This window comes from Anas acuta, chromosome 23, assembly GCF_963932015.1.
Source record: "Anas acuta chromosome 23, bAnaAcu1.1, whole genome shotgun sequence".
Lineage (NCBI taxonomy): Eukaryota > Metazoa > Chordata > Aves > Anseriformes > Anatidae > Anas > Anas acuta.
The window spans coordinates 3128775-3153402 of NC_089001.1; the positions used below are offsets into that span (position 1 = coordinate 3128775).

The following is a 24628-nucleotide window of genomic DNA, read 5'->3' on the forward strand; positions in this document are numbered from 1 at the left end:
CTCTGTATCATTTGCCACTGGGTGGATGCAGGCATCCCCCCACCAAACTGGTGGCAAACCACACGGAGGGAGCGGAGGACGGCAACACGCTTGCAACATCTGGTCAAATACGTGGATATTCAACAGGAATGTCCCCAAAAACACAGCACAGCATCGAATCTTGATCCGCAGAGCCGTGCAAAACTTTGGTATATAGCTGTTCCCTAGCTCCTGCCGAACCAGGTGCTTTTTCCACTGCGCAGACTGCCCGCAGCAGATCTTTATGCATGAACTAGCATGAACAACAAAACAGTTCTTGACAAAAGTAGCGCTTGGATAAAAGGACACAAGAGCTAGAGAAGCTTGCAAGCCTGTATTTTGCTTTCTGGAAGGAATGTGACAGAACCAGGGACCTTTTGCCAATGCGGGTACGTCAACAAAACCGGGATGCAGCCCCTCGTGAGTGAGCCTCCTGCCACCTCGGGACCCTCCTTCGTTGTCAGAGCCCACCGTTGGCCCCAAAATCCCTCTTGTTCACAGCCCTCCCCTTCATCCCCGAGCCACGGTCCCCCGTTAAGCAGTAGCATTGCCCAAACACACATCCCTTCCCCGACAGGTATTACAAGAGGAAAGCAATCCAATTCGGGGTGTTTTGGTGTGTTCCTTGCGTGCCACTCCGCCCGACTTTTCAAAGTCAATCATGTGGATGTGTAAATCATTCCTGGGCTTCAGACATGGCTCATTCTCCTCTGGAAGCCAACTGAGGGGTTTGGATACCCCCAACGTGTGCTGTGCTGGCTGCACGAACAGCTTGAGAACGCCGTCCAGGAACAACCTTCCCCAACGACACGGCGAGGCAGCCAGCATTCGTACCGCAGCCCCAAACAGACCGGGGGAGCCAATTTGGGCAGCGGTGCCAAGTCTCCAGCACGTGTTGACATCGCAGGCCACGAGGTGTTCTCTTTTTCCATCTTCCAGTTCCTGCCAGGCCCGGTGTCAATAAAACCATCGTTTCCTGCCAGTTCTGAGCCGGCGCGGCGACGGCACCGCTCGCTACGAGGACGAGCGTAACCTTTAGTGGGCGAACAAACTTACAAGCACATAGCTGGGTCTTCTTTAAAATCCCATTCAATTCTTTAATGGACTTTGTTTATTTCCTTCTCTGCAACCGAGACATTTAATTGTGCTGAGGAAGTTGGTCAATAATTACAGCATCTCATTAATACCAGTTACAACGTCATAAATATACCCACACAGGCAATTACTGCTCTATGGAATTAGATCAGAGATTCCTTTCCATCTGCCTTGGTCGCTTAACTCGGACGATGCAGCGGCTGATGGATAACGTACCTAAACGGGAGGTCAACGGGAGAAATAGGCTTCTAATATTAAACAACCATATCTTCATAAAACTTTGTTTTATAACAAAATATCTTATTAAACACAACTTTTCCTATGCGTATCTATGTATATATCATACAGAAGTGTTGGCTTAAGAGTTCGGCTATAAGGCAGCAAGTGCCTTTCGCTGCCCAAATGGAAAATACATCTTCAGTAAAGCTCTAGCTTATAAAAGCGTCATCTTATATTACACTGCCACCATCTCCCCGCTCGTTTTTTTTTAGGGGTACACGGCTCTACAGCTACGGGCTGCAGCCTCTATGCTACCTACGGCAGCTCTTGCTCCATCTCCTATTGCTCGTCTCAACGGTGCCAGGAAATTGATGGTTTTGGCCAGGGGATGAGGCACGAATAATTCATTGTCTTAAATCCTCCCTTTTTTTTAATCATTAGTGTGGATGCAGAACTACTCCCCCTCCCAACGGTCCCTACATCCTGAACCTGAAGGTTATGTGATAATGATTTATCCCCATTCTACCCCACCCCACAAACTAGGTAAAATATTAAGAGAAATACACAGCTCCGAGGCTACAAAGGAGCTCAGTGGCATGGACAAAAGCATCTTGGGAAAGAAAGTGCATGTGGGGACAGGAAGCATTTCAAAATCAAGGTCAGAAGTTCGAGTGTAACAAGAGCCCTCGCTGCACAGCTTCAAAAACTTTTTATGCAGTTCTTATAACTAGGCAACGTGAAAAGTCTTCGACTTGTCAGGATGACAGAGGAACGAGGGAGGACACAGTCGAGTGAAACGGCTGTCTGATTTACAAGAGATACCAAGGAGTGAGGGTTTCATCGCACGGGAAAGGGAATCTGCTCTGCAGCAGGAACAGGGGGCTAATTCAAGCAGCAGCACACAATGCCTACGAGGTGCATGTGGGGGAGGCTGACAGAGTGAACACCTGCTTTACAAGAAACGTGACTGGAGGTGCTTTTGGACTCACCGGCTAAGAAACTGATCCGAGTCAACACATTCTGCTAGTTTGGACCCTAAAGAGGGACCCCACAGCCAGGGGTCCCCAGGGAAAGTGCCAGGTTTCATTTCTGGTGCAACATCAACAAACAAACTTCAACTCTAGCCTTGCTCTCTCCCAGGAGAGCAATTTTAGCCATTCCACTTTCAGTACAAACTGGTGCAAGGTTAAGTGCTTACTGGAAGATCTTTCAGCATCGTGGGGATGTTTCCTAGCCAACTGGGGAAATGTGCCCTTCAACACCTTTCTGACCCGATACCCTAGAAGCTCCTCCAACGAAGCGATGCCAATCCACCACCTTCCAAAATTCACTTCCCAAACTACACGGCCGGGCTAGCTTTGCCTCCAGGCTGCCAGCGCCACAGGTTGCAGACACTACGTGCCATGGTTACAGAAAGCAAACCTCCTTCTCCACACTCAGAATAGGATGGCAGGGATATAAGGCATGCATTTGCAACAGAAATCATTTCTTTCTAACAGGGTCTCCTTCTTTCCCCCCACCCTGCACACTCATAGCAAGCAGTGGAGCTAAGTGGACATGCTGAATACCTGAGCTCTGATTCAAACCGAATACTGTTTTAGGTCTTTTCAGGGAACTTGAGCGTGACAAAAGGGTAAGAGACAGCACCCAGAAAGAAAATAAAATTCTTCAGCTTGCTCAAGCTGCAGTTGAATAGCTCGGCCAAAAAAAATTAAGTCTTCTTTTAGAAAAAAAGAAAAAAATAAACAGGTCAAGTTCTGCACCGAGCTACCCTCACCCTTATGGGCCCTAGCATTCTTTAGCTTGAGCAACTGACCATTCATGCCAGATCACGAGTATACCGGAGCATCAAAGAAACCTTCAAGGTATTGCACACACTGAAACACACGCACGGAAGTCAATTGTCACCTCAAGGTCACCTGCAGTGGATGGCGGGCATGGTTCTCAGATCAGGGCGCTCTCTGGGCTAAGACATTACCTGCTATAGAAACACAACCAAACCTCAACCAACCGACTGAAATAAAAACCTTGCAAAAAACTCCTTAAATGCATGTGTGTGGGCGTGTGGGGTGCGTGCGTGCACACAGACGCACGCACAAGGTCAAAAGAGGCTATTTCATTCTGGGCTCCACGTAAATTTTATCCCCATCTCGAATGCCGTAGGAATGCAGCGCTCGTGAGCTGTATTTCATCTCCTCGGGACCGAAGGGAGCCTCCTGGTCCAAGTAGAAGAGCAGCATGTTGCTTGTTGACAGCTGCACCACAGTTTTTAAGTGCTTCTTCAATTCTGCCACAGTCTGATCGAGACGGATCGACATCTCCTCTACTTTGTCCTGGAAGTGCACCTCCACCTTCGCGCTGCTCTGCGGCCGAAGATCCACGACTGCCAAGGGCTCCAGCTTTCCATACTTCGTGACCAGCTCGTGATACCTGAGGAAAAAAAAAAGAAGTCCAGAATTACGGGACAGTCCCTCATATACATAGTCCCTCTGGTACTTCAGGGAGCTGTATTTTTATCATATGAAGCAACATTTGTCCCTGATTCAAGTCAGACAACCCAGACAGACATCCATTAGGAATAAATCTGGCTTGGCAGCAGTCTGTTTTCTCTTCAGCTAGCCTGACACTTCACAGAGCACACGGTATTTCTCAAGCAAGACGCTGAGCAGGAGAAAATACAAAGCAGAAAGCCCATCCAGTCCCGCTGCTTTGTCTCGCAGTCCCCAGGTGCACCGCAGCACCAAGCGAGACGCTTGAGTTGACTGGTCTCAGAATAGTTCTTTAAGGAAAGCTTAACAGCAATGCTCTCTGCTGGGCTCCTACAGTTTCGGACACACCAACCGTGACTACAGTGGGATTGGCAAGGAAGAGAGGACACAAGACTCTGCATGTCCTGCTGCAGTGCAAATATTTCCCTAAGGGGTGCCATAACCAAGCGAGCGGTACCACAAGTGTCAGCTGAGATGCCCAGGACCTGTGGCTTCACGGGCTGACTTGATATTCAGAAATTCCTGACATTGTCCATGAGGACACCTAGGTCCCAAATGTTTTACTCCACTGAGTAGAGGAACGAGAAGATTGCCAGATAAAGGGGAGCCGCTGCATGGTTTGGAAACTGATGGGGAAAAAATGGGGGACTTCTTGACAACTGGTCTTTTAAGAGTGCTCTGAAATGATGTGGGAATTTTACTGGCAGAGCTGCAATGGCTCCAAGGTCCAGCCCAAGGAGCCGTCCTCTGAATGGAAAGCCGCTCTCACCCTCCTGCTGCCTTCAGCAGGTAAAGCTCCCTTCGGGGATGCAGCATCTCTGCCGCCTGGCTGGGAAAAGGGCAGAAGGGCAACACAACCCACGCTGTAATTGCAATGACAAAGAGTGAGAGCTGCAGAGAAAGGTAACGTTTCAGAGGCCCTCCACTACGTGCCATACAGAAAGCTTTTTGTTCCCAATCTGATCCTGAGCCGAATGTGATCGGTGCTGTGTCACTGCCCCTGTCAAGAGATGACGGGACCTGGCAGGACGGGCGACCCCAGGGAGTCCTGCTCGAGGCAGGAATGTTCCTGCAGAACAGCAGCCCCTCTGTCTGCCGGGGAGTGAGGTAAGGGCCTCGAGACACTAGGATTTCCCTCGTCTCGCAGCCACAGCGAGCCTTCACCGGGGCTGAGTGTCCGAACGCAGGCTGCTGCCCTGCTCTCGCAGTCACCTGGCTGATAGGATCAGGCTGATTTAGGAGAGCCACCAGTGCCGAGAGGAGAAAATACTCCCTGTGCTTTACCTGCTGGCTATGCCCACAGTGAGCACAAGCACTGGCTGGTGTGTCACCGAGGGGAAGGATTTCACCACGGTGCTGCTTCTGCCACCTCCAGAAGGACGCAGCCAGCAGCAAACAGCCGGCGGGAGATGGGGAAGGGAGCAAACCTCCCCTTGCTGCCCTCAGCCCATTTTGGGATGTCCCTGAAACTCTCACCAACTCCACACGTTGTGAACTGGCAACAATTTCTCACGTGCTGGCTGTAGTGCTGCTGCAATTCATGTGTCACCCCAAACAGCAGCCTCACAGCGAGGCAGGGACAGCGAGTGTGCAGGGCTGCAAGGACTCACTGCTGTCAGGGCTCTAAGTTCCCAACAATTCCCTGAGGCACAGGCTAAAAGCAAACGGGGCTGATGCTGGGGAGAACAGAGAGAGAGAGAGACAAACCTCCAGCGGGCTGAGAGGGAGAAGAATGGGCTACGATTACACAAACCTGTGCTGTAAATATGCAGAGGACCAGGCAACGTTGTCTGCTATTTTCTCACACCGAGGAAAGGCAGAACAAGCTTTGCAGCCTGCTCCTTGTCCTCTAACTGCAGTCTGTAAAGAAAGTTGGGAGTCTGAAAGACTGGAACCCCTCAAATCAATAAGGACAAAGGCACGCTGCTCATTTGGTTCCTCGTGCCCCGGTAACAGGCACCCTGGAGACTTCTGTAATCACCCTCGCAGCCTGACAGACGCTGGCTGCCAGAGAAGAGGATGCTGGAGAACCGAGCCTGACTAAAAGTGCCTCTGATATTCTGCAGATAAACAGCAGACCAGACACGCTGAGGACTCATTAAAAGCCCACAGACACAAAGACGTCACTCAAGAAGCCGGCCAATATCGGATTGTAGGCTCAGCACTCCTTCCTCACCCACGTCACCCAGAGAGAATTATTCCTGCTTATTTCACTCTTTTTCCCCTCGATCCTTTGAGCTGTAGCCCACGAAAAGACGCAGCCCGACCAGGGAGGCTTGCCGTGACAGAGCACGCTGCGTGTTTGCCGCACGTTCTGCCTCGATAGATTTGAGGGGGGCTGCTTCACTTACGTGTTTTCCAAGCACCACTGTGTCGCCTTCCTCCGCTTGAGGCAGCACTGCAATGCAGATGCCGTGCTCCCAGCAGCAACGTGCGTGTGCCCTGATTCGATTCTAATTACAAACCACCTTGAGGGACCACACTAGAGCTGGAGCAAAGCGGAGGGAGCTCGAGCACATGCAAAATCCCGCTGCCAGCTTTCTGGTCCTGTTAGGGCTGCTGAGCACGGGGCCAGGAGCTGAACCCGGCCCTCGGCACTAGGGACACTCGCAGCCATCTGCAGCCTCATTAGAAAATACTCCGTAGTGGCACACAATTCCTCCAGAAGAGAATAACCCCCTTCAGCGGCCGCACAAGTCTCTTGGATATGCTGCACAGTTGAAGGGATTCAGACAAAGAGGCCATTGACTGAGAAAAGGACACTAACAGGGCTTAAAGGTTAAGGAATCAAGAGGCAGAAGAAATTCTCCTGTACCTGACTGTAAGAGCACACGGCTTGTTGGTCAAGATCGGCCCAGCTTCGTGGGATGGGTGAGGTGTTAGTGATTTCTTACCTGGCCAGAATATGTTAAGCACCCAGCTGTGCGTGGTACTGTGTGACTACACGGGCACACACAGCCCGTCCTTCTCCACAATATATTGCTCCTGGACACACAAGGCAGCTGCCACTGCAATGCCTAGAGGCAAAAGCCCACAGCAACAGGCAGGCACACAATCTGAACCTACCAGCTATGTATTTACCTTCCCTCTCCTCCTCAAATCCTTCCTTGCGAGCTCAGGGCAGCACAGCCATCCCACCAGGATCAAAGGGCTGCTTGCTCTTTAGCTTCTCTCCTGGTCTGTAACTGAAAATACCAGCACAAGGTGCTGCTTTGCCTTCCCAAGTCACCCAGAGCCCTGTCTGCCAAAGAGCAGGACTCAGCTGCAGCCATTGGGCTCACCTGCCTGGCTCTTCTCTCCTTCTGGAGCCATGAACACCGAGACATAAAACAATTTTCTTAGAAATAAGATGTTATTGAAAAGAATCCGTTCTAGTAACAGTGCCACGAGCTCACAGTCCCTGCCTCCCCTTCCCCTCTCTTTCCCCAGCATTTTCTGCCTGTGCTGCTATCCCTTCCAACCGTTGTTTCATTTTTTTTTCCGCTTCAAGAGCTTCTAAAATTACAAGCCAGAACTTGTCCTTAGAACAAGGCCCAGGAGGGCTCTCCAGCTGTCTTGTCTCCCTGACTACATTAGTACCCTGCGCCTCAGAACTGACCCCAGCACGCCTTCAGCAAATACTACAATTGCTGGACCTGTTAGTATTCCTACAGACCGCCGTGCCCTCAATTCCCCGTTCCAGCCTTCTGATGCCCTCACTGTCCTGGCAGGTCACATACACAGCTCTTCCGAAAAACAAGAGGCAGTTTTACCTGGGAGTTAAGCTAAGAGAAACACTGACTGACCAGCGTAAACACCAAACACATTCTGTTCACATCTTCGCCTTCCCTACCCAGCCATACCTTTAAACTCCTGCTCCTCGCTTCGTTCCTACCTCTGTCTGTCCCCTGCCAGCTCACACACACACACCCACGCTCTTGTCCTGCCCTCTTTCTGTAAAGAAAGGGCTCTGAAGCTTCACTGTTTGAAAAGCACATGGGGATCCTAGGGCAAAAGGCACAAAAAGGCAGTGGCTGGACACTCCACGATCCTTCCTCAGCCCATTAAGAAGCAGTAAGTAGATGCTGGTTGCTGGTGCAGATACTGCCCGAACAGCAGCTGTCAAAGTTCATTAGTTTACGAAGATGAACAGGTCATTGGGCATACTTTTTGGCAAGGAAAAACCATCAGACGTGTGATTTGCAAGCTTCAAAGTGAGGGGACAGCTTCCCATTGCCAGCCTTATTCCACACACCAGATGGTCAAGAGAATTAGATGCCCTGGCCTGGCACCGGAGAGCATGATGTGAACTGGCTTTTGGGGACTCCCAAACACAGGTGGGTTATGAAGCTAGCCGCTGGGAGGCCAGGAAGTAATGAAGATCATGAAGTGAACAGTCATGTTGTGTAATGGCACTTGATGTGGACACTTTAAGACTGAATTTCACGCCAAAGTGATTCTACAAGTCATCAGACAACGCTCTAATGTCACGGCATTAACTAAAACAGAAGGAGGGCAAGACGGGAAGGGTGTGAGGGATGTTTTTGTCATGGACCAGCTAGCCCAGATTTCCCACGTAACATCAACTGCTTGGTCACCTTCCCTTTTGCCTGACTGCTTTTTCTGCCCCGTTCTCCATTCCAAGACAACGAATTCGTACCTGAATGGGACTTCCTCCTCTGGGAACTCCATGTAATACCGGATAAAGAATCGCTCCGAGTCCTCTCGCTCCCCATCTGCAACAATGCTCCCATTGAGCTTGACGATGGATGGCAACCTGCTTGCAGACACCGAGAAATACGGTCAGAAAGGTGGGAAACCCAGACAGGGTGACCAACAGGACTGTCTCCTCCAAAAGCTACGAGCTGCAATGTTATCATCAGGAGAATCCTGCCACGAAGCCTCGTCTCCCTCGAGAAGGAGAGAGGGTGAATGCCACGCAGCTTCCAAGCACATTCAAAACCAAGCATTACCATTTCCATTTCACCACATGAATGTATGATGTGTATGTGTGTGCATGACAGTCAAATCCTTCTCTGGGTAGTTGAGAGGTTAAGCTACAGATTTCCACTCCTCTCTTTCTTTCTAAAACAGCAAAAACCAGCTCCAGTCTTTCTGAGTGGTGATTTCATACAAAAGCCCATCTCCTAACAGCCTCTTCCTCCAATTAGGAGCTCCCAGCCACTCATTGTCATGAAACACGTCTTGGAGCAGAATAAACAAACAACAGACCTGGCTATTAGCAGCTTCCTGCGTTCCTCCGTGGTGTAGGACTGCAGCAAAGGAATTCCTAGTAATTTCACTTCCTCAAGCTTGGGAAAAGAATTTAACTTGTCGATGTCTTCCCAGCAATGCAGACCTGCTTGGAAGAGAAGATTTGCTTAAACACTCAGAGGTAATGAATTATGTATCCGAGACTATCAGACACAGACAAACAACATATGTTACAAGCAATTGTCAACTGAAGTTTCTTTGAGAAGTCAGGTTTTCAGCGTGTCATGAGCAAAAAGACCTCCTTCATTTGCTTGCAAGATGCAGTAGTTTGAATTCTCTCGTGCTGCTGTACAAGTCTGGATAGATGATCTGTATGGGTGACTTGGGAGCTTAGCTTTTACACACCATCCAGCTTCATCCATGCAGTAAAGAAAATACCAAAAAAAAGCCACTCCACCTTTTGGCTAAAACAAACAAACAAACAAACACAGAGGTCTCGTTTAAGATAAACCTGTCAGAAAATGATAAACTCAAGCCCAAACCGTGCATCACTGAGCAGCTCAGAAGAAGGAGCTCTTCTCAGAGCAGAAACAAAATTCTTATCAGCCACAGGGCTCTTGTAGGTGGGACAAAGCCACTGCAGAGAAATGGCCACATCTGAAGGAGAAACTGATGTCGCCAACAGGCAAATCTCCTCATCCCTTTGTGACCCTGTTCTGCTACAACGTCAGTATAAAAAAAAAAAAGCATTATCATTAGCTCATTCCTGATCTCCACTAAGCTAAAAGGGTCTGCTAAGAGGTGCCAGTTTCAAGAGGGCATATCCTTTTGTGTTTCAGATGACAGAATTTTGGAGTGCTGCAGCTTTCTGTAAAAAAAAATGCACACACAGGCAGAAATAACAAATACTCAATCAGCATCTGTACCAATGTCCTTTATGCTATTTCAAGGAGTGAAGAATAACAAAAGGGAGGAGTCCAAAAGCACCTGCATCGATACTTGGTGCACTAACTTGTTTTGTAGCACGTTCGCATCCACTAACTTGCCATCTGATGTCTTTCTGATCACCATTAATTGTTTTTATTCAGTTGCTTGGGTTGCTTCCTCGGGTGCTGAGACAATTTTAAAAGGATCGCTGCTCAGGACCTCTCCCTACTCAGCATTATTCTCTGCTTTGTTGTTTCTGGTCTCTACTCAACAGTTCCCTAACCACCAAAATGCAATGCAGAACCCCGGGTTCTTAAAGAACTGGCATCAAAATTGCAAAACTACTTATCATGGGAGCACTTGCTCCTCAGTGCCACGGTGCTTTCAAATCCAGTTTAACAAGCTTTTCTTCCTCTGGTTAGCTTTAAGCCTTTTTTATATGGATTCTTTGATGCTTACATTGCAGAGCACGCTAACAAAGTACTTTCTACCTAGGTGAACACTGAACTGTCAGTTGCACTGCATATAAAGCTGTAGAGAACAAAAGGTGATGATGCATTAAGTACTTCTGAAGCAGAGCTTGTGGCGTACGTGCCACCTCACAAGTGCATCACAGCCTTGATGCAGCTTCCCTTGTCCGAGCACAGGGTGCGCTGCCCAATACACCGATTCCTTATTCTCCTTCTGGAGCATCAGTTGGAAAATCTCTGGGGCTGAAGTGTCAAGTCACCTCAAGTGTCAAGTCACAACTTGTGGTGAGCTTCCAATAACTGAGCGTGGCTGACGGACAGCTTTGGCTGATGTATGCTTGGTCCTTACGTGTCACGTACCTACACGTGTGCTCATTTCACCCAAGATAAAACACAGATTGAACAGCAAATGGGATTCTCTCATCCACTGCACCATCAGGCACTTATTTACCTTTCCTCCAGCCAGAATCTCCTGGGGCAGGGACAGGAAATGGAAGGAAACTACTAAGGAAAAAAGCTCTGTGCCAGCTCAGTTTGAATAACTACCAGTCCACCTTGCTCTGACTCATCGTTTAGGTCATGACTAACTACCAAAAGCAGCAGGTAAAGCCAACAGAAATGAGCAAGTGGATTTCTTGCTTGTTTTCCTTTCCTAACGCTGCATTCCTCAGGTCAGTGCACTTCAGTGCATCTGCCAGGGAAGACTGGGCTGAAGGTAACTGGGCATTTTCATCTCAGCTCCAGCAACAGGCACTTCAATCAGCACCAAGTGTGTTTTTCACCTACTTGGGAGGAAATATCCTGATCTGCCATCACTTCCACCGAGAACAACAGGTGTACCAGTTCCAGGCACTCACCCGATTTGTGCAAATTGATGGATCGCAAGTTGGGGAACAGCCTTGCTAGGGAATCTTCTGTCTCTTCAATGGTTGTGAGGTTGTTGTTAGCCAGAATAAGCGTGTCCAGTGATGGAAACATAATCCCCAATTTTCGAATTTCAGTCCAGTCTTGAAGATTATTGTCAGTTATGTGGAGTAATTTGAGAGACTGACAGCAAACCGGAGAACAAGACACTGTTTCATAGTCATTAAGGCACAGGAAGAGCTCCTCCAAGCTGCAAAGGGGAAGAAGGATCGTATCAGCACCTTAGCATACCTTTTGAGATGATTATCATCTCAGGTAGAGGGACATGCATGTGTGATTTTAACACAACTTTCTTTAACGGCTCCTACATGACCTGAAACCTCAGGGCAGAGAGGACCCCTCACCCCTCCAAATGGAGTATTTCAACTACATCTCTGCTCTGCTCCTATCCATAAGCTTCCTCCACAGATGAAAAACCTCTCTACATGTCCTCCTGGCCCACCAAATACTTTTATTGGTATTACTTGTGTAACAGATGATTTGGGAGGCTGTTCCACATTTGTGGCCAACGAGCCACCAACCCAGCTCCATTAGCGACTGGTACCTACACCCAGTGCTCACCACTTCATTTTAAAAGGTGCTTTCATACAATATAGATGAGACTTTTTTACCCACGTGACTGGTTCTGCCAAAGGCTCCCATTCAAGAAAGAAAAAATAGGTCTCACTAACTTTTCAGACAACTAAACTGCCTCCCTTAATCCCAGTTAAGCATCTGCTGGCCACGGGGGATGTGCTGCTGCCATCATCTCCCCTTACAAAGCTGTAAGAAGAGGAATCTGATATCAAACTAAAGCCACCGAGGACGTCTGGCGAAGCTGACTGCCATTGCTAAGGTGGACCGTGGCCAAACCACAGAAACGAACACATTTGCACAGCAAAGCACGATGAAATATTACTTGACAAGTGGCCAGACCCTCGGATTTCCATCCCATTCAAAAGCCATTAGCACAGGTATGCGCTGCACCATTCATTCTGCAGCGACTCACAAGCAAGTGTCACCTCCTCCAGTGTCAGCATCATTAGCAATCTCTCAACACCAGTCTTTAATTTCGGAGAAGAAGCCTTGGTGGGCTTTGCAGCACTGCACAAGTTCAGCATTTATGACAGTGTAAAGTGTTCCCCTGGCCCGTTCCCAAGCTCCCAAAGAAATTCTGTTTTATTAGCCATCACGCTTGCTTCCTCACACCCTTCTCCACGAGATTTGATGACACAGCCTCGACCTGCGTGCAGTGAGTGCCCCTTTCCAGGCCCAGCTCCCCGTGCTTACTCTGGTAATTCCTGCAGGATTGTGTGGACTGTTTCCCACGAAGCTTTGCTGTTGTTGAGCACAAGCTTGCGAACACCAGCGAAAGACCCAGCACACCTTCTCTCTAAAACGGACAAACTGAGAGGGTTGGAACTCAAGTTTAGAAACTCCAAGTGGGGGACGTTGGACACAATTTTACTGACCTAAGTGGGGAGGGAAGAAAAAAAAAAAGAGAAAGAAAGAAATTCATATCAGGCAGTAATTGGACCTCGAGCAATAATGTCCCATCTCCAAAAGGGGGCCCTCTGGAATGACCACGAGTCAAGGAAATTGTATGGGGGCGGGGGAGAGAAATAAGGCTTTTGGATAACTACCTGCAATTCATACTCCAGCTATTCACTGATCTAAATTGATTGGTTAATTGTTCATTCACCTCAGCAGTTCATTTAATTACACTCTCGGAGCAGCTTGATAAGAGAAAGCAAGTCTCTTGGGAGCGGCCATAAAATCCACCTGGGCACCACGCTCGAGCAGCCCCACACTGCAGGAGCCAGCAGCTCAGGGAGCTGTCGCACCCCTCTTTTGGCAGGGGGGGGCCACGGGCACATCCCTTGAGTTTGTGGCCATCACTGATCACTTTTCCACTTCCCACTCACCTTTCCACTGCTCCCCACCAGCCCCAGCCCTCGCTGTTTTGCCCGCCGTGAGGGCCAGACAGAAGCTCATCCTACACACACGATGAGTTCCTTAGTTGATCCCATTACCCTGAAAACAGCAGCTTTCCTACAATCAATCCAAACATTAGGTACCAATGCTTGGGGCTACTTTCTGTGGACCTGAGGGCACAGGAGCAGACAGGGAAGGAAGAACGATGCAGAAAAGGAAAAACCAGAGGCAACGAGGTACGGAGGTGGAGTGCAGGAACATAATGGATCGTGTGATAGGGGCAGGTGCTGACCTAGATACCGCCAATACCCAGAAAGATACCAGAAGAGGTTATTTAAATGATCAATTTGTGGCTACCTAAAAATGATTCAGTGACCAGAACGGCCAGGCAGCACCAATTTGCAAAGAACACATCACGTCAATCTAATTTTCCTCCTCGGCTGGGTAACTGATTCAGTGACAAGTCACCTAATGGAACGACAGCGCCTGCTGCCCTCTGCATGCCCGTCACATAGGCAAACTGAGGACTTACAGCCCCTGGAATATCACTCTCAGTTACGAGTTCAATACAGAACTAGCAGACATACCGAGGGCATTTTCTAGCAGAATGCTGCTCGTTACGTTGTCAATTGGCAAAAGAATTGAACGGTAGGTGTTTTTGTAATCCGTGGATGATGCTAAGGTGGGAGAGCTGATGTCACGTTGCAGTACAAGAGCAGGGGCCAAAGCAAAGCCACCTGAATGCCAACAGATGGAAGTGCAGTTCAAGGACAGCCTGAGTTGGGAAAGGGCATTCACTGAGAAAATACTTTCACAAAACGCTTGGCTGGAGAGCTCCACTCCACAGAACGATTGGGATGGGAGGAGATTTGGGAAGACCGTGACACACAGGCATACAGTAGGGCCCAGTTGCTAGCAGAGGATAATTGTCTCCTGCAAAGCCTTAATTCATGCATTACGTACGTGATGCTGGAGGCAAACACCCTGCCTCCCTTTGCACTAACGAAGCCTCAGCTCAGGTGAGGTCATGCTTTGGGCTGTGTGCTTTAATAACAGAGTAGACAAACTGGAAGGACATCACAGCAAGAAAAACAATACAGGATTTAGAAAGAGATGGCCTGAAAACAAAGGAAGGACTAAGTGGATTTTTTTTAATGTTATACTAAAATTGGAAAAGGAGACAGGAAAGCGTTAATACCCGCTGTGGGTATAAAAGGCTGTTGTGAAGGGAACAGCATCAAATGCTCCTCCGTGTCTGCTGAGCACAGGGCAGCGAGCAATTCCCTTAATTTGCAGCATGGGAGACTTAAGTTACCTGGTTTGGACTACGAAGTTATTAGCTAAGCATGGGAACAGGCTACCTGGGGGTCTGCAATCCCCATCACCAGCAGTTTTTAAAAGCCACCTAGATATTTATCTGCTGGAGACAGGCTAAGAAAACCTAATCCCGTCTCAGAGGAAGGGGTCAAAGAACATGGAAAACTTTTCATTTCCTGCTTTTCTGCAGTTCGTGCAGAAGCCAGCACCTTGTGCTGTCCAGGGGCTGTCTAAAGAGTGAACAAACAGCAGGGTGCGAGGCATGCAGCTTGTGTGTGACCCCAGCTGCTCACCACACCAAGGGGAAGAGGCAGAGCAGGGAGCAGGCAAGCAGCACCTCATTGCTGTGGGAGGCTTTTTGGGGTCACAGTAAAACAAGTCAGGAGGCACCAGCCTTATCACACGGCCTCACCTCACTGCCTGGAGTTTTGGCACAAGGTAATAGGGACAAAACTGTTACAGAGTGCCTGAAGGAGGGCAGCAAAGGTGGTGAAGGGCCTAGAGGGCAAGGTGAGCAGCTGAAGTCCCTTGGGTTGTTCAGTCCAGAGCAGAGCAGGCTGAGGGGAGGCCTCATGGCAGGGCAGCCTCTGTGTCAGAGCAGCAACATTTCTGCAGACACTGTTTGCTACACATTAAATACACAGGAGCTTAACAGGACAGAAACTCGTGACACTTTTTACATTGCTCATCCTTTCTTTTTCCCCGTTTCTCATTTTTTCTATTGCCCTTTTTTCTATTTTTTCTTTTTTTTTTTCCCTATTCTTTAAGGGATAAACACTGACACAGAAGCAGAACGTAAGTCAATAAGGAACAACAACAGACTGTGATTATTTTACTCAGGTTACATTGCATTTATCAAGCATATTCCAGCCAAGCACTTCCGAGCATTTTACAGTAGCATTTAGCATTAATTAATGAGGCTTCATAAATGTCCTTTGATATAAATATTATTAAACCTGTTCTGCAGATGCCAAAGCAAAAGAGGAGAGAGAATAAATACCTTGCCCAGCATCACAGAATCAGTGGCAAAGCTGGAAAACAACTCCATCAATTCCTCAGACTTCCTTGGTTCTTACTCTGTTAAAAACCCGCACCGCTCATTAACCTCTTGACTTTGGAAATGCCAGCTCCAGTGCTTTGCACGATAAAAAATATATATTTGTCACCCACAGGCCAAGATCATAAGTCATGAGGCAAATGGAGTCAAGTGCTCAAACGGATTAAATTCATCAAGTTTATGGCTCTGTAGTTGTCAAAGTAAATAAGCATCATCTTCACAGATGATAGAAAGAACCCACAAAATAAACAGAAATTTAACTCGTTTATATGAATGAAGTACTCCTATGACCTGTGATGCATTTGCTGTCATGACAGTAGTCATCAAAGCTATTCAGACAGATGCACAAGTAACCATTTTACCTCATGCCAGTCTTCCAGTTTATTGTCAGAAAGATCTAGTTCGGACACATGAGCACAGAAGGCGGCGATTTCGTTCTCATCTCCTGCACAGGTGATGCCACAGCTGTTCAGTACTAGCACGCTTGGAAGGTTGAGACGGTCTGAAAGAGGGTAGATGAAAAGATGCCCCATGGTCAGCATCGCAACCAACACCTTCGTCTCAACCAGTGCAATCGAGATAAGTGTGAAATTCAGCAAACAAAAGGATCTACCAGAAATTCCACAATTTACATACATTTAAGAGAAACTGGGATAAATACGGATGTTATGACAAGTGACCAACATAAACCAGGAAGCCTTCCTGCATCTCAACATGCCATACCACCAGTACTGATGCTCTTCAGTTACTACACACATTTCTGTCTGCAGCACAGCAGCAGGGACAGGCCAGTCCTTTGTAGTTTACAGTCAGCCTCATATCAGTCCTCGCCAGAACTTATGCTCTTCCTCAGGCACCTGCTGCTGCAGATAGGATACAGAACTAGCCCGACTGTTAGCTGCACAGAGCCAGACTTCCTTATCCTCCTGTACTTTGCCCACTTCGGGCAAGGATATATTTAAGCAGTTATTTTCTAAGCTCTTCCTTTTCAGCTATCTAGAAGAGGCTGGAAAAGCTCAGGTCTCTGCTCTGCCCTTCATGTTTCTGCTTCAGTTTCGCTTTAGTCTCTCCTCGTGCAGGTAAACATTCTTAGAGTTATTCCGCAGACAAGGACTTTAGAGCACAGTCACGGCTTGATTCGCTAAGGCCAAACCATGACAAACTAAAAAGGTATGGATTTGTCACAGGAAACCATGTCAACCCCAGAAATCCAAATTCAGGCAATGCAAGCCATCAGGCATACTCTCTTCCACATACAATACAGCTCTCTCATCTCTGTTGAGTATCAAAATCTGCTAAAATTCAGCAACAAGCTTTTTCCTAAAAAAACGGCCTTTTTTCTCTCCTTTTAATGCTTGACAACGACATGAACAGAAAGGGATTCTATCAGCAGGCAGTAATTGGAGTGATCCGAGTTTTCTGTTTTATTTGGCTCACTAGCATTAGGCTTTTTTAAAGGAGAGTGTTGTACTTTGGGACCTAGTTGTGATGCACTTGCAGGTCACATCTCCATCACAATTTAAGACTTACAAACAAGTGCTTTGTTTTCCCCATCTAAACAACCCAGATAGGTGTGTGCTGGCACACAGGACAGAGGGCCCTGGCTGAATATTCCATCAGGCAGATTCTCTGTTGTGTTAATTTTGAGTGACATGCTGTACGTTTTATCCTCAGCTGAACTCAAGCCCCTTTTTCTCCTCTGTCAAACTCAGTTACTGCACATTTCACCCAGCTAACTTCCACGGCTATTTTCCCCTCTGGGGCTGGTTATGATACAAATTGACCTGACGGAAAATTAAACTAGACTTACAGCTCAACATGGGCAAGAGGTTAAACAAAGAAGCGGCAGGTTGGTGGGACAAATGGGCATCTCAGAGTCATCTGTACAAACAGAGAACCAAATGCTAACATCAGAGCTGGAGGGAAGACTAAAGGGTGTCAAACTGATCCAGTTCAAAGAACGTGAAGTAGCAACATAGATTCTGCAGTCTAGAAGGCTGAAGGACGTACATGAACAGCACAGCACTTGAGACACACATCCGTCTGAAAATGCCTTCAGGCAGTAAGGTCAGAAGCAAAGGGGAGAGAGGATTTCTCCACTAGATCAGCAAAAGCAGTCGCAGAGATAAGTTGATGCCTTGAGAAGCGAGCCAAAGCAAACCACAAATTCACTTGAGACACTTGTCACAAAAAAAAAGTCCTGGAGATTCTGCAGCTCATCACTTGGCTCGACATAAAATCCAGTCCCGTGTGCATTGGATTCCCTCTGTACCTACAGACATCAATGCAAGCTGATGGCACTGCTGCATGATACTACCAGCATATGGAATAACCTCACATTTGGATCAAGTTTTTTGCATTTGTTAAGCCATCTCTGACAAAAGGCACGTTGCTACAGCTGCTAATAAAGCAGTTAATATCACTAGGCTGAAAAAAAACAGCAGCAGGGACTGCCTAGCCCTCAAAACTTGGTGCTGCACAAGGTCTTGTTTCCATTTTTCATCAAAAAGATTCTGATTCTGCTGTGCTGACAAGGAAGGCAGTAGGACTTCAGGCACCAGATCCACTTTCTGTCTTTGTTAGAATACAGTCTCTCAGCTCTCTCATAACAAACTCTTTATAATACAGCGTGATGTTTCCTTGTTCTGTGCAATTCAGGGCAATTCTTTCAACAGCAACTGCGAAACGGATCCCACCTGAAACCCCACAGGCTCCTACCTTTCATAGGTGAACCCTGCGGAGTTGCGGGGACATGCACCCCCATCCCAGGACCACGACGATAAGGGAAGTTCTCAGGGCTGTATTTCTCACAAAGCACTTGCATGAAACTCCTTCCGCTGGGCTGGTCCATGCTCCTTTCTTGGACTTCTAGTTAAGAGAGAAAACAGTGCACACAAACAGTCAGCAGCTGGTCATCACCTGCAACTGTGTCTCTGGGGACACAGGACCTGAAGTGACCTGCTGGGTCGTACATCTTTGTTCTTCTCACCTGCAGGTTAGTCTAACAGGTCTCAGATTTAAGGTTACAGTGATACGTTACTTGTGGGGGGAGACCAAAAAAAAGAGAAAGAAAATAAATAGATTTTTTAAAAAAAAAAAAAGAGAGATAACAATAGACTCCAAGCTGCAAAAGATTTTACCTCTGTGTCTCGCAAGAGGACTGTGAAATTTTCATATGTATATTCTCAGCCACACTTGTAGGGTGGCAAGGATGGGGAAAGAGCAAAGAGCTGTTTACGTTCAAGCAAGAGGTTGCTTGGAAGGGTATTTTCATCCCGTCACTTCCCTACTCTCTCACTCAGGACCATTAGGCAAGATCAGGTTTGGGGATCCTAATTGCTAGGTGCTCAAGTTATGGCTTGATCTTTACACCCTGATGTAAAAGAACTCTTTTGTCACTAATACTTAGCCATAGTCATTTGCTCTGACAGATAACAATGCACCCTGATTACACCTGAGTGATACAGAGAGGCCTCAGCCCAGAGGTGCCTGCCTTCCAGCTAGGCAGACAAAACGAAGGTGATGGCTTCAGCCGTAGCTTTTTGGATGGGGGAAAAAAAGGGAAGACAAGAAGGATCCACAGCACCCTACTCGTTTATAAAGATACTATGTAAAGCAACCTATGGTTTGTTTTTTTAAAATCAGGCCAGCGCAGTAAACAGCCCGGAGCTCAGCAGCCTCTGGTAGCAAGACTTCCATCAGCTGGCCCGTGGGGCGTCATGGAACTACTCGAGTTTGAGAGTAAAATCACCGAGGATCTCTCAGGGGTCTCGTCCTTAACACTTAGCCTAAGTACTGCACAACTTCATTGTGAGAACACCAGCAAAACCCAGCTCACGTCTGTATGGACATCAACCTGCACCTGCAGGACGCCTGCCAGAAACCCTCATCTTTTGTTCATGGCGGACACCACATCTGGCAAACTGGCAACGGCAGGTATAAAATCTTAAACAAAGAAGTTTTAGCTAGCATTCAGGCTCCCCTTGCTGAGACTCACCTGCTTAACCAGCTCTACTTCACTTCTTCCTGATCAGACTGCGTAAAATTCCCCCATCACAAAAGACTTTGATATAATAAGAAGCAAGCTGACAGACCCGTTATAATTTTTTACCTAATATATAGTTTACATGCTACAAACACAGCCTGAAAGAATTCGGCTTGCTAATCTAAAAGAAGCACACCTTTTTTAGCCCTCAACAACTTGGCCAACTCACAGCTCAGCCTCAACTTGCTGGCCAATATGCAGCTACAACTGAAAATGAAATCCTGAAAGCACAGTTTGTGTCAGGAGCAAGGTATTTAACTTCACGCCACACCATTTGGCGTGTGGCAGGCACAATTTGCATGGCCAGCCAAGGCTTTAGGCTGACAGATCCTCAATCCAGAGCAGCTTTGGAGCTCAGTATCGTAGGACAGACAGCCGCTGCTTTCTAAACGCATACGCAGCCCTCCTGGGCCCAAAATCACAGAACTCCCCCGTGCACAAAGCTTTCTGTCCTTCACGCAGCTCTTTGACCTCCTCCATTCCTGCTTATCTGCTGAGCAAACATCCAGCTGGGAATTCCACACGATAAAGTCACTCTGACATCAAACTAGGGGGAAAAAAAAAATAAATCACATTTTCAGCTGCAATATGAGAATACTCCAGAACTGAAACAAACCTCAAACAGACACGTTTAGCACCTTTGAATTACAAAAGTTGTCTTCTTCAAGCTTTAGTTTCGCAAGTCAATGCCATTGCCAGGGGATGATAACGTCAGGGGCAGTTCTCTACTAGCTACATTGTCAGATTTCGTACTGACCATAATAACCCATCACACGTGGCTTCTCTGAATCACCCCATTACTTCGGAGCAACGCACACGCCAGGAAAGCATGACGCATTCCACACGAATGCTGCCTGCACGAGAGCAGAGCAGTGTAATTTGCAAGGTGCCCATTCCCGAGCGTTGTCCTACTGATGGCGCAAGAACAGCTCCTACCCTAAAATAACTCTGGGTTCTCTAAGTGACAGCAGAGACTGCAAGAGACGTCCTCAGTCTCTGAAAGATGTTGACAAGGGGTCTTTGTTGGCTGTATTTAAGCTCAGCTGGAAGGCTGTGGCCCAAGTGACACTGCCAAGCATCTGCAAAGAGGAGCTTGCAGCTGGTGGAGATCCGAGGGACACCCACCGGGCTGCTGCAACCGGGGGGTGAAGAGAAAGGAGAAGAGAAAGGAGGGCACGGCGATGACACCAGAAATATTTCGGAGGCAGGGCTGGAAGGCCACCAGGAGCACGAGAGCCCCTGGAAGAGAACGACAACGTTAATGGCAGTGCCCAGAGCCATGCAGGAGCGGGTTTGCGGGCTCCAGAGCCACCTGGGAGTTGGGTTTGCGGGGTCTGGAGCCACCTGAACGCCTCGGGAGCGGGTTTGTGGCTGAAAATAGAAACATTTGGAGGAAGCAGCACGGGCTGAGGGCTGCCAGGTGGGAGACGCAGCACGGGGAGCGCTCCTGCAGCACAAACACCCCCAGCAGGCAGCCCCCGGCTGGCTTTCAGCCCAAGCCACCCCCCCAGAGGCTGCCTGTGAGGCGCTGAGGGACGGGGTCGGCCTCAGGCTGGCGGGGCTGGGGGGGGGCTGCTGGGCCCCAAAACTGCCAGAAACCGCCCCAAAACCACCCTCAGGCCCTGCAGCCCCACAGCAAGCCAAGCCTGGGGGCAAGGACCTCACAGGGGGGCTCAGCCCGGCCTCCTCCTCCTCCTCTTCATCCCCCCCTTCCTCCTCTTCCTCATCTTCCTCCCCCCCCCCCCGCCCGGCCCCGCTCACCCAGGCCCCGGCCGCGTCCCGCATCGACCCGGAAGGAGCTCGGCGGTAGCCAAACATCACGTGACGCCGGTTCCCAACCCCCGGCACGTGACACCGGCCGGCCGCCGTTGCCATGGCAACGGGGATGCGCGGCCTGGTTGGTGTGTGGGGCGCGGTGGTGGTGGCATGTAAATATATACAAACATAAACACATAAACACAGCACAGAGACCAGGGTATAAACGTAAATCACGTCCCAGGGTGTAAAAAAGAACCAAGTCTCAGTGTATAAAACATAAACCATATTCCAGTGCACAAAGTGTGTCCCAGTGTGTAAAACATGAACCATGTCCCAGTGCACAAAACTCAAACCATATCCCAGTGCATAAACACAAACCGTGTCCCAGTGCATAAAACACAAACCGTGTCCCAGCGCAGAAAACACAAACCATATCCTAATACATAAACACAAACTGTGTCCCAGTGCGTAAAACACAAACCACGTTCCACTGCATAAACACAAACCATATCCCAGTGCATAAAACACAACACATAGGGTGACATGTATCCTATGTGCATGACATCACTTTCACAAACAGCCTGGGCATGTCCTGCATGGACCTAGCTACACGCCCTTGCCAGAAACATGCAGTCCCACATGACCAGTTTGCCTGTTTCTCTCCTTTTTTTATCCCTTGTGTGGGTCCTGGTCAAGGCATGACAGTAAATCTAGTGAAGGAAGGCCATGGTAGAGGACTCTGCCTGGCAGCACGCCTCCCTGGTTTCCCACCTTGTCCTCACTAGGGTTACAAGGAAGGTCAGAAATGCCTGAAAGTCCTGCTGCAGGCAGGTGCATTCCCAGCTGCCAGCCCTGCCCAAGCTCTCTCACCACGGGCACTGCCCTGTCCTGGGCCATCAGTTAGAGCCATCAGCACATTATCTAAGCACCAACTGCAAAGTTAAAAGCTGCACTAAGGAAATGAGAAGTGCCCCAGCCTATTACCATTCCTGAAATTCAGCTTTTTTGTCTCCTTTTCTCTGTTTCCCCTCTATGCTTGGACTTTGTTCCCACACAGCAGCTTTTTACATAAAGCATTGGGTATGCATCTTTAAGACTGTGGTGGAGAAAGACTTATTTACTGCCCAACATTGCCTGATGCAGAATTATGAAAGATTCACATTATTGCTATGCATCCTGGGGAAAATTCTACCATTGCTGCTACGTGAAAGGTGTCAGGGTTTTCAGGTAGTAAAGTCCAAATCACTTGCTATATCTCCTTACAATTCCGCTATATGCCACCCTGTCAACCCCAGGCTCCTTAAGGCAGTAAACTGCATTGTTACCGAGCCCAAGCTGTCACTGCTGAAATATATGCATGGCTTTCATGGGCCTGATTTCTCTTTAATACAGAGAAAAACACTTTGGTGTTCTTTCTTATTACCCTGTTGACACAACATTGGTTTTATTTTGTTCCTAGGCAGGCTAGCAGAGATGAACATTGCCTTGCTAACGCTCCGTTAAAAAAAACATCTCCTCGCATGCTCTGAATGGCTTATTTGGTTCTTTTTATACATTCCGGAGAGAGCTTTGTCTCTGTTTGGTTTTCCTTTCCCTGCTACTTCTCGTATCTGTTTCAGTGAGATAAAGAACTCCATTGCATTCAGAGGCTACACTCTTTTTCTAACAATCTGCACTTTTTTTTTTTTTTTTTTTTTTTTTTGCATAGCTTACCTGTGCTATTTAGTAGCTAGAAGGGAGAAAGAGCATACTTTAGCTGGTAACTGGCACCAGCAGGCTACATTTGGATTTGAAATACACTTTAGTAGCTGCTTTCTATAGTTACAGATCAAGCAGATAATAACAGATCTCTGTGTTAACCTCTGCTGGGTCAGTGCTGCAAGTGTGAGAAAGTGACTGGTGCATTCCCTGGCCTAAATTAAAGACAATCTTAATGGGGACTGGACAAGTCGGAGAGCTGGTAACACAATACAGTCTTTCACCTCTAGGTGCCAGTTTGAATTCAGCCCAGGCTAGCGCCGACTGAATGCACTTATCTGTTGCCTGCCTCATTGTTCAAAGGAAATAAGTTTGATAGGTCTCAATCTACTCCTCCTTAGAAGACAAATATTCGCTTGCCAAAGCCTTTACAGCCATGGGTGACCCTCGCTGGCAGGCTCCCCTCTTTCCCACAGCTGCCTCCCCTAGGATTAAAAGGGCCATGGGAACTGCAGTCACCTCTCAGCTTGCTCCCTCCACGTCTGCTCGGGCAGGGGATACCTACAGAAGTTCTCATCCATGCTGGAGCTAGTTCGTGCCCACGGTCCAGTGAGATTCATGTGACAGAGCAATCCAAGCCCCATTTCATTATTACCATACATTGAGAGCTGGATGTGATCAACCTCACCAGGAAAAACATCCTCAATATCTGAAAAAGTTCCGGTCACAGTCCTTCCCCCTTGACTCTCACTTCTCATGTGCCACAAATAAATATCGCCCACCAAGGGTGGCACTTACCAGGGTCTGAGCCGGTACGTGGGTTTGTAGACACCAAGACCAGAAGAGAACCACTGCTAACAGCCAGAATACAAGCCCCAGACTCCCCTGATTTCAGTCCCATCAGATCTGGATCAGATCTTGCAGGAAAAAATAAAATAAAATAAAATAAAATAAAATAAAATAAAATAAAATAAAATAAAATAAAATAAAATAAAATAAAATAAAATAAAATAAAATAAAATAAAATAAAATAAAATAAAATAAAATAAAATAAAATAAAATGCATATACTCTGAAAAAGTTCCTGAGGCAGAGAATCAAACGCAGCCTGTAAAATAATCAAACAGCTACTTACTCAAAATGTTAAATAATTAAAAAGCAAGAGGGCCTCATACTAGTCTGAGGCACCTAAACCCAGTTAATTCCCAGCTGACACTGATAACGAACTCGCCAGGCCCAGGAAAGCAACATCAGTGTCACACGTGGGGACACACCGAGATCGCAGAACCATGCAGGGTTGCACACCAAGCTAATGGCATCAGCAGTGGCAGGAGCATCTGGCGGACTGTTCCTTACGAGAATAATTTCCCTCCCCTCGTTGAAATCACCAGAGGTTTTTAGAGAAGATGGGGGGAGAGTTGAAACGTCTACAACTTTCTACTTTTCTTTTGCTTTTTGATCCTTTTGCTTATGGGTTTGGCAACCGCAGCTTTCTTCATCCTCAG

The 24628-nt window shown here is 47.8% G+C and overlaps 1 protein-coding gene across 4 annotated transcripts; it reads right to left on the minus strand.

The window, feature by feature from the left end:
• Positions 1-333: 333 nt before the first annotated feature.
• TBCEL (tubulin folding cofactor E like) lies at positions 334-24066 on the minus strand. Of its 4 annotated transcripts, none has more exons than XM_068659119.1 (8): positions 23923-24066; positions 18342-18491; positions 15986-16125; positions 12605-12786; positions 11269-11525; positions 9033-9159; positions 8461-8577; positions 334-3762 (listed from the first exon to the last, which is right to left on the minus strand). In XM_068659119.1, exons 1-8 carry the CDS (start codon positions 24023-24025, stop codon positions 3444-3446), a joined length of 1395 nt encoding a protein of 464 aa, XP_068515220.1. In that variant the 5' UTR covers positions 24026-24066; the 3' UTR covers positions 334-3443. The 4 variants fall into 4 exon arrangements, with proteins under 4 accessions (XP_068515220.1, XP_068515221.1, XP_068515222.1 ...); XM_068659120.1 differs by lacking the exon at positions 23923-24066 and adding an exon at positions 21430-21556; XM_068659121.1 differs by lacking the exon at positions 23923-24066 and adding an exon at positions 21430-21497 and having other exon boundaries at positions 18342-18488.
• Between the last annotated feature and the right edge of the window lie 562 nt (positions 24067-24628).